At 43.1% G+C, this 15,248-nt stretch overlaps 1 protein-coding gene across 1 annotated transcript in view; it reads left to right on the top strand.

Moving 5' to 3' along the window:
- The window catches only part of LOC143294874 (hillarin-like), a 53,071-nt gene extending 45,722 nt beyond the window's left edge, over positions 1–7,349 (top strand). Inside the window, exons 7-11 of the mRNA XM_076606393.1 lie at positions 1,194–1,276; positions 1,716–1,859; positions 3,532–3,687; positions 4,724–4,835; positions 5,933–7,349. Of these exons, the coding sequence (XP_076462508.1) occupies positions 1,194–1,276; positions 1,716–1,859; positions 3,532–3,687; positions 4,724–4,835; positions 5,933–7,339 (1,902 nt within the window). The 3' untranslated portion in view covers positions 7,340–7,349. The remainder of the gene's footprint in view (positions 1–1,193; positions 1,277–1,715; positions 1,860–3,531; positions 3,688–4,723; positions 4,836–5,932) is intronic.
- The last annotated feature ends 7,899 nt before the right edge of the window (positions 7,350–15,248 follow it).

Raw genomic sequence — 15,248 nt, 5'->3', positions numbered from 1 at the left:
ATACGCAAGCAGAAGATCAAATACGCACGTTAAAGATCATGTAATCCATGTCAGCTTTCGGGGGGTTATGGAAACAAGAACATACCCAGCATGTACAACACCGAAAGCGGAGTATGGTTGCCTACATGGCGGGGTAAAAACAGTCATAATATACGTAAAAGCCCACTCGTGCACATACGAGTTGACGTGGGAGTTGCAGCCCACGAACGAAGACTGAAGAAGAGAAGAAATGAGGGGACACGAAACCGGACAAGAAGAAACATAAAGGCAAGAAAGAAAACAGAATAGTGATTGGGTGATATTGAAATTCAGATAAGAGAACGTAAAACGAGAGTAAGAAAAAAAGTGTAACAAGCACAACAGTAGTAACAAAAGACGAATTGCTGGCAGTAGATACATGAACGCCAGATGCAGTTGAGAAAGCCGGAGGGGTGGTGGGTTGCCAGCCACACTATAGTAAACTATGCATGCTCTTGCTCTGACTTGCAAAATACAAAATATGACTATACCGATGTAATAATTGTTCAAACAAGAGATAAGTATTCCTTACTTTTAATCGTATCAAAGATATAATTGTACTAAAAACACTTGGTAATAAAGTCATAAACACAGTTCGTTTTCCGTGTGTATACTCTTCGATTATGTATGTGCATTTCAGTTTATTTCTAAAATCTTTCGGATTAGGCAATGTTTTGTTCACATTGCATTGGTACAGGTATTGTTTAGCCAATAATCAAAATGAAATAAAAGTTGGGATCAGGTCATCGTCATCATCGTTGTCAGAGTTTACGTCATTGTGTGTTATTATCGTCTTTGTGATGGTCGTCATGAACATGCTGAAAGTGGAAACTCACCCCAAATGAATCCGTGTACACTGCCATTGGCGAGCGGATCATCAAGGGCGTTGTTTCCGTAAAGTAGCGTTTCTTTGTGGGTCAGCGGCAATGCCACCATCATCGTGCTTATCAGCGTCGTCGTAAGGCTAGAGGTCATCTCATATTGTATCGTTTTGTATTGTATTGCATTGTGTTGCATTGCATTGCATTGCACTGCATTGCATTGCTTTTTTATCCAACACTGTGTGTGTGTGTGTGTGTGTGCGTGCGTGTGTGTGTGTGTGTGTGTGTGTGTGTGTGCGCGCGCGTGTGTGTGTGTGTGTGTGTGTGTGTGTGTGTGTGTGTGTGTGTGTGCAGGTGGCGGAAGGGGAACAACCCACATACACGGACCTAGTCCGGCAGCTGACAGAGGACTTGGTCACCGATCTGGAGAAAGTCCGGTGAGTCTGCCACTGTCTTCATCTCTGTTGGGGGATGGCTTCACACACACACATACACACACACACACACACACACACACACACACACACACACACATACACATACGCGCGCGCACACACACATAGAAACACATACACACACATGCACTAACAAACATCTGCACAACCACATACACCCTCTCTCTTTCTCTCTCTCTCTCTCTCTCTCTCTCTCTCTATCTATCTATCTATTCAAATAAGCATACTTACACCTTTGAGACAGACAGGCAACCCCCGAAAGACAACATGACGTTACATCAACAACAACAACAACAACAACAACAAAATTAAGACGGAACAAGATGATACATCGGCTTTTTTAAGGAGCTCGCCAAAAGACGGAACAAGATGCTCAATATGAAATACAAAAACAGCAGCAGCACGTGCCGATGTTGTGCAGCGCCATCTACCGGTGGATCACGGTGAAGGACCTGGACGTGATGGAGTTTGCTGACGACATTGACGCCGAGTCCCCCATGGGCCTGCTGAGGGGCATCAAGTTCGGCACGGAGACCTACCACGTCCTCTTCATGAGGCTCTGCAGGTGTGTGTGTGTGTGTGTGTGTGTGTGTGTCACTCTCTCTCTCTCTCTCTCTCTATATATATATATATATGTATATATATGTGATCTGCGCGCGCGCATGTGTGTGCGTGTGTGTGTGTGAAAAACGCACGCAGTTTTACGCACATACATGTAATCACATTGCACTCAAGTCATTCACACACACACACTCACTCACTCACACACTGTGTGTGGGGGTGTGTGTGAGAGAGAGAAGAAAGAGAGTGTGTGTGTGTGATGGGTGTATGTGTTTGCTCTTGTGCGTGAGAGAGAGAGAGAGAGAGAGAGAGTGTGTGTGTGTGTAATTGCGAGATCGAATTTGCAAGCTTGAAAGTGTTTGTGAAAAGGTTTTCGGGGATGGGGTTGGGGGGCAACGGGGCGCAGGGGTGTGAGAGTATATGAATGTTTGTAGGTGTGTGCGTGTGCATCATGGTATGTGTGCGTGTATCATGGCATGTATGTTTGCTTACGTCACGATATGCATGTGTGCGCTCTTGCACGTTCAGTGTGTAAAAGAAGTCCTTTGTTTCGCTTTGATGTTTCTTTTTTCTGACCCACCCCACCCACAAACTTTTGCATTTCCCTAAAACAATCAGAACACGTAGCTTTCTCTTCATTTCGTGTTTCTAATGAGGATAAAAATCGTCTTATAAAAAGAAGTCAAACACAGTGTGCTCAGTCATAAACTCTTCTTCGTGTGCGTAAACAGCAACTTTTATTGACACGTCTTTTAGCTTGTGTTTTTGCGTTTGTGAATAAATGTTCAACTGGCATTTCTCACAAATATCTGTTCTTTGTCCACTGTACAGGTCTCAACTGTACATAGGCGAATGACCTTAGAATGTTTGCGTGGTGTGTGTGTGTGTGTGTGTGTGTGTGTGTGTGGAAAAATATTATTCAAGTTTCATATTTCTTCCGTCCTTGTACGATGTAGCTCGTGAGTGGTGCAAGCAGTAATGGTTTGTTTGAATTATGTTGCATTTGTCTACAAGTAACAATCCTTATTCCCTGTTTAATCGTCATTATGTGCCATTGTCTCATAAAGGGGGATAATACTAAATCTTTGTTTGAGCAATATTACATGTCTTCTTATGAGGTTTTCAGTCTAATATCACCATCTTAGATGAACAGACTATAAGTAAATAAACGAACGAACGTCTAATGAGGAACTGTGCGTATTCCATGTTTAAATCATTTTACGAAAGTTTCGGAAGTCTGCAAAATGGTTTTCCCGTCTATTTCAGACCATCGTTTTCTCCTGTCTTTCCTTCCTCTCTTTCCTGCAACAGTTCGTTGGAGGATTGTTTTAAGAAGGCCAGTGGATCACGCTGTGTGGCCCATACCAGCGCAGCATACAAGGTGTTTGTTTTTTTCGCGTGTGTGTGTTTTTTGTTTTGTTTTTTTCAATTCCCACTGTGAAAGTAGGAGGCGCTGTGGCAGAACCGGTTGGACTGAGATTTCTGATCCAGTGTACCTGACCTCGGTCGGGAAAGGTTAAAACGGCCGAAGGAGGGGATTGGGCCCCGCCTGCCCATGCCGAGCTCTAGACTCAGCCAATATGATTCAACTGCCCTGATGATTAACAAATAGTTCATTTCACTGCCCTGATGGCCATAAAGAGGCTTGACGGTGAATGTCATTGTTCCCCCATCAGCTACGCGGGCCTGCACTGTGTGGAGGTGAAGGGTCACTCCAAGAGCGTGGGCTACGAGCCGGGCATGACCCTCACCCCGGACATCTTCCACAACACCTGGAACGCCGTGCTGCTGGCCGGGGATTGGAGGCTCATCCAGTGCAACTGGGGGGCCAGGTACGTGGGGGGTGGGGGGGGATGGGATGGGCGTGGGGGTGTGTGTGGGGGAGGGGATGGGGGGGATAGAGGTGCTTGTGGTATAATGGAGTATCATACAGTGGAACTGAGGGATGCAGGTAATTGTGGGTGGATGGGTGTGTGTGGGGGGGGGGGGGGGGGGGGAATTTGGGTGGTGGTTGGGGTATAATGGAGTACCATCCAGTGCAACTTGTTGTGGAGTGATGGCGTAGAGGTAGCGCGTCCGCCTAGGAAGTGAGAGAATCTGAGCGCGCTGGATCGAATCACGGCTCAGTAGATCTTGAGTAGTGGTCTGGATGCTAGTCATTCGGATGAGACGATAAACCGAGGTCCCGTGTGCGGCATGCACTTAGCGCACGTAAAAGAACCTACGGCAACAAAATGGTTGTTCTTGACAAAATTCTGTCGAAAAATCCACTTATATAGGAAAAACTAATAAAACTGCACGTAGGAAAAAATACAAAAAATGGGTGGCGCTGTAGTATAGCGACGCGCTCTCTCTGGGGAGAGCAGCCCGAATTTCACACAGAGAAATCTGTTGTGATAAAAAGAAATACAAATACAACTTGGGGGCCAGGTACCTGTGGGGTGTGTGTGTGTTTAGGGGGTTTTGGGAAGGGAACCAGCTGTGTGGGGGTGAATGGGTGTATTGTATTACTAATTTTTGTCACAACAGATTTCTCTGTGTGGGGGTGGGGGAGGATTGTAGACTCATCCAGTGTAACTGAGTGTCCATGTGTATGGGGAGGGTTTGGTGGGGATGAAGACTCATCGGATAGATAGATAGATAGATAGTGTGTGTGTGTGTGTGTGTGTGTGTGTGAAGGGAAATATAGCTATCGAAGGGTGCGTGCCTGTGAGTATGTGCGTATGAAAGATATAGATGCATATACATTCTGTCTTTATTATTCCCCAAAAAACTCACTGTGTGTCCATCAGTATTTATTACAAAACACGTGTAGGGAAAGATGGCACGGATCTGGAAGTGTACCTAGCATGCTGTGCGATGTTGCAGGCACCTGGTGTTGAGCAAGGACCGCGTGCAGGAGAAAGAGCGGAGCAAGGAGCACATCCGATACCAGTACGACGAGCACTACTTCCTGACCGATCCCGATGAATTCGTCCAGGTATAAGGGCTATTTTTTGTTTTGCTTTGTTTTGTTTTGTTTTGTTTTGTTTTGCCTCAGTTGCCGGTTTCGCTGGCGGAGTGACTGTCCCTTCGCCCATGCTTCCTGTAACAACAAACCAGTCGGTCAGTCAGAGCTGCTACTTGAACAGACATGTGCCTGGAACCGTTAAGCCTTTTTTTCTGCTTTCTCTTCTTTTCTTTTCCCCTTCTTTTCGGTTTTCTGTGTGGCTGCAGTGAAATAACCCATTAATTTTGATGTATACATGCAATGTACAGTGTAACGGCGTCAGATCACTTTGAAGTTAGAACAACAAAGGCATTACATGTACATGTTGTTGGGTTGTTGTTGTTTTTAGGAGTTTTCTTGTTTTCATTTGTCCTGTTCCATCGTCTGAACCGTTTCACTATCACCACACCCCTCCCCGGCTCTCCCATACCCTCGCCTACCCCCCCCCCCCCCCCCCCCGGCCACCCACCCCCACCCCTCCTTACACACACAAGCTCTGTGTTCTCTATCTCCCAATGAAGAGTGAGTCTCTTCTGATGCAGCTTGTTCTGGTTTCTTGATGTTGCAAATGTGTGTGTGTGAGTGTGTGTGTGTGTGTGTGTGTGTGTGTGTGTGTGAAGTCAAGTCAAGATTTTATTTCATGATGGTAAATTGAATAAGCAACAATTCCTTTTTACATCAAGCCATCAATGAAAATAATGAATAAAAAAATAATAATAAATGTTAAAAAATTAAAAAGAAGGAAAAAAAAGAGAAAAAATAGGAGAGAGAGAGAGAGAGAGAAGAAGAAACAAGCAGATGAAGAGCAACAATAACAACAAAATGCATATATATATATATATATATATATATATATATACAAGAATATTGTGATAAAGAAATACACAATTGTATTTCCATTTCACACACACACATACCCCACTGAACACAAATTCTCGGACACATTTACACCATGCCCATCCCATCCACATACACATGTTCCCCCATATAGTGCAAAATCCTTGCCAACACAAGCATGTGTGTGTGGGTGTGTGCGTGTGTGTGTATGCTGTTTGTGTGTGTGCGTGTGTATGTACGTGATGTTCCAGGAGTTCATGCCCTTCGACCCCAGCTGGCAGCTGCTGGAGAAGCCCATCAGCATGGCGGAGTTTGAGTCTCTGCCCTTCGTGCGCTCCATCTTCTTCCAGTACGGCATGCACTTCGACGGGCGCCACCAGGCCGTCCTGGAGACTGACGAGCGGGGCAGCTGCAAGGTGAGCATCAAGATCCCTGAGGAGTACGAGAACGACATGGTCTTCTACTACCAGCTGCGCTTCGCAGACCGCACCCGGAGCAAGGACGTGAGCTACCAGCACGCCAGCCTGGAGCGATTCGTCTTCCAGACCATGGTGGAGAACAGCGTGACGTTCAGTGTGCACGTGCCCGTGGCAGCAGAGTACTACCTGGAGATCTTCGCCAACAAGATCGATGACTCGGGCAGGGTCGAGGAGAACAACGCCGTCCTGGCCCCCTTCAGGCTGAAGTGCGCCTGCAAGTTCAAGATCGTCTGCAAGGAGATGACGGGCAAGACGCACCCGCTGCCCAACTGCGGGGCTGGGGAGTGGGGCCCGCGGAAGGCCCTGCGGCACTTCGGCATCACCCCGGTGCTGTCCAAGGGCGAGGCTGGGGACGGGGAGAGGATCGGCTTCATCATAGCGGAGGACAAGTTCCAGCTGCAGCTGAGGATGCCCCGGCCCCTGCAGTTTGTGGCCAAGCTGAAGATGAACCAGGTGGAGGAGAAGGTCCTCGACCCCTTCATCCACGTGATGGAGGCGGACAGCCTGGTGACCATCACGGCCTCCCTGCCCCAGCCGGGACAGTACGGGCTGGATGTGTATGCCAGACCCAAGGCTGCCGCCAACAAGGTCACCCTGGGCCACACCTGCAAGTTCCTCATCAACTGTGTCAAGGTCAGCAGGCCCGTGAACATACCCCGCCTGCCGGAGCCGCCAGGGAAGAGCAAATGGGGGCCCACCCCGGCCTTCGAGATGTACGGGCTTGAGCTGGTCTCGCACAAAGACCCCAAGGTGGGCCTGGCCCCCGGGGTGAACTCAGTCACCATCCAGCTGCACGTGCCGCCCGGCATCCAGCTGTCATACCAGTTCCTGCGCGAGCCTGACGAGGACAACCGGGACCACGTGAGCATGGTGCGGGACGCCAAGCGGCCCCAGGTTGTTCGCTTCCAGGTGGCCACGCCCAAGGCCGGCAACTACATGCTGTGTCTGTACGCACGGCGGGAGGACAGCGAGGACCGCGCCCTGCCCAACGTCTTCAACTACCTGCTGCAGAGCGCGCACGATGCTGCCGACAGCGAGGATTCCTCTTCCAGCATGCACAGAAAGTCCTCCATCTTCCAGTTCTTCTCCAAGAAAGACAAGTCCGCCAAGGACAGAGACAGGAACAAGGACCGCTTCTCGGACAAGTCTTCAGACAGGTCATCGGAGAGGTCCAGCTGACTGGCCTGATCTGTTTGTGTTTTTTTTTTGTTTTTTGTTTTTTTGTTGTTGTTTTTTTGGTTTTTTTTGTTTTTGTTTTGTTTTTTCCTATTCCTATTTTTTAATTTTTTTTTAATCACGTGGAAATGATCCAGTGTGCCTTACCTCAAAACAGCGGGCTTCATCTGAGTGTAAGTGATGACACAGTCAAGAAGGTTTGATGATACATGTAACTTGTCTGAGCGCTTGTGTGATTCCATTCAGTGAAGCGTATCCTGTAACTTTTTGAGACATGGACACCACAGAGTGTGCAGTGTGCAACAGACACAGCCCTTGTTGCGTACCGCTGTTTCCAGGTCCAGACTTGGTGCAAAATGGGGAGAGAAAAAAATCTGAAACCACACACCCAGTATCGATGATACTCAATTGCTTGTGGCTGTTTTAATAAGAATGTTTTGGACTTACAAATGGAATTATAAAACAAGCGAATCATCACTTTACTGCATTGAAGCAACAATTTATTCAAGACATACTGTATAAGCAGGACTTTTATGTAATTTTGATTTTGAAAGAACAGCATTAAAGATAGGTATATAAGAATAATGCAAGCTTAAATTCTGGTAATATGTTTCATTATCCTCATTACAATAGATGTATCATTATTGCTACAACCTGTCATTGCATTTGATATTCACATACTTTGTGGGTACCTGCATAGTTGGTTAAACACTGACCTTGTATTCTTCAGGTTGTGAATTCAAATCCAACATGAAAAAAAAAATCGGCATTACTGCTGCCCACCCTAACGTGGTGTCCTTCTGGTGGTATCATTGTTGTGTTCGACTGGTTCTTTCCTTTCTCTCACCCCTCCAGCACCCCCACTGGAAAGGGCACTTTCGTTGTATGGTTATCCCTGCAGGGGGTGTTAGCTTGCAACTGGTGCCGAGACCAAACCAAAATGTAAATGAACACACCACTGAGCATGCCTTTTTGTTATTCAAATTAATCTTATGAATGCATTTTAGTGACTTTGCAGAATCATTAGGATTCACTATAAATACATTCCACTTTGACTTATTTTACGTTTTTTTTTCCTCTCACTCCCAGGATTATAAGGGGTTTGTCAAAGAGTGATATATAATACTTAAGTTGACCTTTTGTTTCTGGACATAAGTAGCATGGTGCGCTTTGATGGCTGACTCTGTAGCCAGCAGCTTGTGGCCAGGGCAATGTTTGGTCCATACTGCATGGTGAAGTTTGATTTTCAGGTTATGCTTGGATGTTCGAGGCTGAGCTGTGCCATCCTGTATGAATTGGACACTGTGTGGAACTGAACTGTACAGCGTTTTAACAAAGCTCTGTGGCGTTTCCCTCTGTTCTGATCCTGCTCCGCTGTCATCAGAACATTTATGACTGGCAGATGAATCTTGCATTTCTGCATATCCCATATTATCATCTTTGCATATGTATTGGCTTATGTATTTTGTTTATTTAGGTTGCTTTATATATAGCTGTGTTGCAGGCACTCAAAGCCCTGACCAGCTTGTTGGGTTTATGCATTGATCAGCCACTGATCTGCACTTTTTTTCATAAGCATATGGGGTGTAGTATTTTTTAGATTTTTATTAATGAATAAGTCTGCACAGTTTGACGCCTTGGAGTATCTCCACTCTTGTTATATTGACATATCATGTGATGGATCAGAATCCCAGCTCCTTGTGCTGCCTGTTGTTTCATTTCACTGTTTCATTGTACAGCCACTATTGGCTATGGTGTGCATGAATATTGCCTTACACAGTTCCAAATGACTGCAGTGATTAATTGATGAACGTTTCTGGGAATGATGTGGCCTGCTGCTGTTTGTTCTGTTGAGATTCTTGTTGACACTGTTGTTTTCCACAAGCTGAAAACTACTGCAAGTCTTTGAGTATGACTGGTGTTCTTGGGCCTGGTTTTCTTTTTCCAGGTCTCTCTTTTCAGGATGAACGGGCTTGATATTGACAATGTTTTCAGCGTAGTGCAGTTGGCTGGGTTATGCATAAGCAAGCATTGTTTTTGTACTGGAAGTCTGGCTGTGCTGTTTGTTCAGTGAGTGAACAATGGTCACTATGGTCAGAAAAGGAATGTGAGGAGAACATGATGGAGAGAATTGGGCACAACTGTGCAGTATATGTAAACGATTATCAGGGCGACATACATAGATGCATAGGTACCAGCTTTGACCAGTATGCGTATGAGTGTATCGTTATCTAATAATAGTTCATGGAGTTGGGGTGTGTTATATTCACTCTGTGTTCATCAAACTTTACCATAATGTAATTATGGTTATATTGGATTTGATCAGTGGCCCAAAAGTATGCTTCCAAATCATTTTTATTCCGAGATCCTACTGAGTCATGAAAAAGCAAAAATGTAAAGGAAAACCATTTGGAAAAGTTGCAGTTTATGATTGTATACTTGTGTTTAACTGTCAGTTGCATTTCCAGTTTTGTGCAACATCCATGTATGTTTATACTTTTTTGTGTTGGTTCAATATTGGAAACAGTGTTTCATGACAAAGGAATCCACAAAGGTTGACCCAAAATTTATGTTTTGTAGCATCATGCTATTCCACTTATAGGTCTGGTTAAAACCTTGAAATGGCATGTGAATAATACTTTATACCTTGTGTAAACTTCAGGATGCCACATATATAAAATGACTTTTCCCCCATTTTTATCACACAGATGCACATGCACACGCACACACACACATACACCACCCCCTCCCATGCCCACATCATATCACTTTTTTGTGGTGAATGTTTTGAAAACATGGGTATGTTATTTTCAGTATATAATTTTATTAAGATAGTATACTTCAGGCATTTTGTCATCAATTATGTTTATGGTTGTAATTTTGTTTCAGTGGCTTCAGGTGTGTAAAGGTATGCAATTTTGTACACAGAAGAAGAAAAATCCTATGTGTGGACTGTATTATGTTTTGAAAAAATGATAATCATTACTATAATACTATAATCACAGCTAATCTCAGTGAGTTTGTGGTGGTGTTTTTGTTTTTTTGTTTGTTTGTTTTTTTCCAGCATGTTTTCCCAGCCATCTGTTTGGTAGTTTACTCTTTGAACAGTGCCTTGTTATGACACAGAATCCCTTTTGTTGAGATCTTAATCCTCACCTCCATCCCTCAGCAAGTGGGTAGTGGGATATATTGATTTAGGTCACCTTTAGTTGTTTTTTTTGTTTGGTTTTTTTTGTTGTTTTGTGTGTGTGTGTGTGTGTGTGCCTGGACTGCTTGCGTGGGGTGGGGATGGGTGGGGGCTTGTTTGGAGAAAAGTTGTGAGCATACGTCTGTAGTTAGACACAGGTAACCTCAGGTTAAAAAGTGAAAACAGTTTGAAGTGAATGTAGGCCAGTTGTATTATTTCTCTGTTTTTTTACTTGCTTACTTAGAACTTGAGTTCATAAATTTTACTCCAAGCAGAAGTAGAGATGGTGAGGATTTTGTTATACTCACTGTGGCCATTATAGTGTTTTCTATATAAGAGGAAAAGTAGTTTTTAGCATACTTTTACAACCTCTTGATAAGTGGGGTGAATTTTGCAATGTCTGCATCTAATGTCAAATTATGTCTAGTCAGTAGACAATCATGAATGATATTGCATTGTTGTGGGAGGATCTGTAGCCTTTTTGTGGGTCAGAAGAACTGAGCTTGAACATTTTATTGAATTGAGATGATTATTCAGCTTGACAAAGGAACTGCTAAGGAGGCCACAGGTTGGTCATATTTTGTAAACTACAGACCTGACCAGTGAATAGGGTCTATGTATCTGTCAGGCATCTGCACCTCCACCCCACCCCCAACCATTTAAGTAGATGTCTTGTAGCATTATGCATGCTTTTGACAACTCCTTGAAACTGAAACTTGAAAACTACCAATCTCACATCATCAAGGTGTGGTTTTCTTTGACTGTACAGTACAACAAGCATTAAAACGCTGAATAAAGAAATGAAAACTGGTTGCCAAACCAGAAATACTCAGTTTAGCCTGTGCGCTAATTTCCTTATTTCCACTGGAAACCATTCAGAATTGCTTTATTTGGTGGTTTCACTTTTTTGTTACACTGCTGAATCTGTGACCTTTTAACTTGTGCGAATGGAAATGGGGTATTGCGGATGTTTTACATCATTTTTCTTTTCTCTTTGAAAATTATATGTAAATTGGCATTATTGTTACCAATATTCAGACCTGTTTACCAAAATTTGTTATCTTATATTATTCATTTCAGTACAAATTGATGCGATGTTCAGTAGATACCTGCAGTCCTGGCCTTATTTTCAAAACAATCAAGTTAGGTGTACAGTGTCATACCATACTCTTTGCAGCTTTTGAGAATCAACCAAAACAAGGTGGTGAACATTAGTCATTGTTTTAGGATCATAGAGGATAAGAATTATCTGGTGCATGTGTTAGTGAGTGTTTGTGTATGCATGTGTGAGTGTGTGTGTGTGTGTGTGTGTGTGTGTACATAAGGCACAAATTATATCTGAAAAAAACCCATGTCCCTTGCATACTGTTTTCATGTGGAGTGTTAGCCTAGAGGTAACGCATCTGCCTGGGGAGCTAGAGAATCTGAGCACACTGGTTCGAATCACACAGGCAGTCGCCAGTATTTTCTCCCCCTCCACTAGACCTTTAGAGGTGGTCTGGACGCTTGTCAGTCTGATGAGATAATAAACCAAGGTTCCTGTGTGCAGCATGCATTTAGCGCATGTAAAGGAACCCGCCGTAACAAAAGGGTTGTCCCTGGCAAAATTCAGAGAAAAATCCACTTCGATAGGAAAACAAATAAAATCGCAGGCAGACAAAAAGACAAAAAAAAAAAAAAAAAAAATGGGTGGCACTGTCAGTCTTGCGACATGCTCTCCTTGGGGAGAGCAGCCCGAATTTCAGACAGAGAAATCTGTTGTGACAAAAAGAGTAATACAAATAACTCAGTGTCATCAGTAAGTATATAACTTGGATTGATTATGTTTCATTTATTTCTTTTATTTTTTATCCTCAACACTCAATTTTACAGTCAAACATTTTCTCTAGTTTTCATTTTGCGTAAAATCAAGTAAGAATTTCAGGAAAAGGACACCCAGCAGCAACATTGTGATGGCAGAAAGTTATATACCCATTCAGCTTTAAAAAAAAAAACCCAAAAACAATGCAGTATTGTCTCCACAAAGACCCAACAGAGGCCTAGAGCACACTTCTTTAGATAAACACATAAAACATTTCAACATCCAGTACATTCCTTGGAGAATAAGAAGAGAAAAGAATGTGGGAAAAGACTCTTTGAGTTAGAATGTCTCTTCTGTGTGTTTTTTGTTTTTCTTTTCCTAGGGTCTTAAGATGTTTTAAATGCTTACTCTGACTGCCTGTGCATCCATTTGTGTGTGTGTGTGTTTTACACGATTTGTAAGCAACATGTATGGTTTGGTTGGTTCTCTTTGTACAAATGTTCCAACTATTCATGCATATGTGTATGTGCATGACTGTGTGTAAAGTATGATACAAGTTGACTACTTAAACTGCCCTAAAAAAAAAAAAAAAAAAAAAGACAGTTGTCTTTTAAACCAAACAACCATGTTTGTATGTATTTCTTCAGCCACTGAGGTAGTTACATTGTGTGCTGGTTGGTCAGTGTCAGGGCTGCTGTCAGCTCTGTACTTTGCAGTTAACCTGGTGACACCACAGCCAGGCAGTCACAGCACTGAACTCATGCCCACAGTCAATGGCTGAGTCCTCACTGTACTGGTACCTGGTGAGTTCACTGTGGAGAGCTTTCCCATATCCCGCTTCAGCACATGTGCACACCTGCATGTGTCTTAACTCCTTTCATCAATCACGTGTGTTGTTGACTGGGAATAAGCAACAAATATAAGATAAATAATCCTCTTCATGTTTAAACCCATCCAGAAAACAAAACAAATGATATAATTATGCATGTTAGATGTCCTGCAGAATTATGAACGCATGAACATACCCAGCTTGACATGTCCCCTCAGATTGGAACATGGCTGCCAAAACAGTGCAAGTTTATTAAGAATGGTCAATGGTCACAAACGTAGAAGCCCTCTTGTTAAAACTGTATGACCATGATGAGAACTGGACCTATGAATGCAGAAGAAACGGGAATGACAGTCTGGACTAAAGCCTTGCATAGAAGTGATATGTGAATCTTGGTTGTGTGGCCTATGTTTCTTTTGTTTGCTTCTGTTGTTTTTTGCTGGTCATGATTGAAGCTTTTATTACCCTGGCTGGTGCATGATTAACAAACACCTCCGCCATCTGGCACAAACATCTTTGAGAGAAGACCTTATCTAAAGGTTGGAATCAGTTGGTGTTGACAAGATGCCTGTTTTGACTCGCCCCCAGAGCTGGGTTGCACAAGCAAGCTCACAGCGCGAAGTTTGCTTAGTGTTAATTAATTTCCTAATTCTACGGGAGCACTTTTTTTTAAATACAAAATTCCCTGGCACTGAGATCTCTTTGACTTGTGGAGAAAACATCAGGGGAGTCACTTTCGTTGCTGTGGCTGTCTTTCTTCACTGCCATGTCTTTTCTCGGTTCGTACTCAGACTTCTCCTGAGTCTCTCACTTGTATTTTGTTTGTTTTCCTCAGATTCAGAATCCATATTCATTTTCCATCACAAAAATGTCAACTTTGCTTCTGCACCTCATATACTTTTTACACTATGATTAAAAAAATACCTATTACCCCTGAATCCTCAAATACTATGGCAAGGGGAGAGCTTTTTTTTTTTTCTTTTTTTTTTTTAAATTACAAACTTCCCTGGCACCAAACAGGTTAATTCTAGTGTAAAAATTATCCGAGATACAGAAGCAAAGGAAACATTTTTGTTATGGAAAATGAATATTGATTCTGAATCTGAGTAAACAAACAAAATACAAGTGGAGATAGCATACTAATACTTCATAGTTACATTATTCCTGTAGAATTATTATTTTTATATTATAATTGCCTACAGTCCAGCCGACTGCACAGGGCCATATCAGGACTGCCTAACTACATGTGTTCAACCACAATTTCACTATCAAATCCGAAATCGCCAGAGCAAAATGGCACAGACAGTACATCTTAGACTGCGCAAAAGAGAAAAAAGTGTCAAGGCTTCTAAGAGAAAAGAAAGGGAAATGGACTAGGAAGGCAGAAAGAGGAGACAACAGTGAAGGGAAAAAAAGGCAGAAATATAGAGTGCATTTGAAAAGAGGAAATTTCTCATTCTTTTTGCACATGACACAAACCCACTTTTCAGGTGAAATTGACAAAGTCCAGTTCTGCTAAACATTATCTAGAAGAAAGGGGTTTTCCACCTGACATATGCTCATTTAATTAGTATGTTTATAATCCAGACACATTAACTGTTCAGATTCTTTTTGTGTTCATTGAATTGATTGATTGATAGGTTGATATGGATACTTGCATAGCGTCTATCCTCAGTCAGAGACCAAGCTCTAAGAGCTTTACAAACATGGGGTCATTTACACAACATGCTGTCTACCTGGGTAGAGCCGACTGATGGCTGCCATTGGGCGCTTATCATTTGTTTCTTAAGTCATTCAATCAGGTTTCAGACGTGCACACATACACACTCAGACAAACATGTAACATTAAATTTTAACATTTTACATGTATGACCATTTTTGTTTACTTACCCTGCCATGTAGGCAGCCATACTCCGTTTTTGGGGGTGCGCATGCGTAGTATGTTCTTGTTTCCATAACCCACTGAATGCTGACATGGATTATACTTACAGGATGTTTAACGTGCGTATTTGATAATCTGCGTGTAGATACACACGAAGGGGGTTCAGGCACTGGCAGGTCTGCACATATGTTGACCTGAGAGATCGGAAAAATC

Source organism: Babylonia areolata, chromosome 20, assembly GCF_041734735.1.
Source record: "Babylonia areolata isolate BAREFJ2019XMU chromosome 20, ASM4173473v1, whole genome shotgun sequence".
In the NCBI taxonomy this organism is placed as follows: domain Eukaryota; kingdom Metazoa; phylum Mollusca; class Gastropoda; order Neogastropoda; family Buccinidae; genus Babylonia; species Babylonia areolata.
This window is presented reverse-complemented; position numbering and strand designations above follow the sequence as displayed.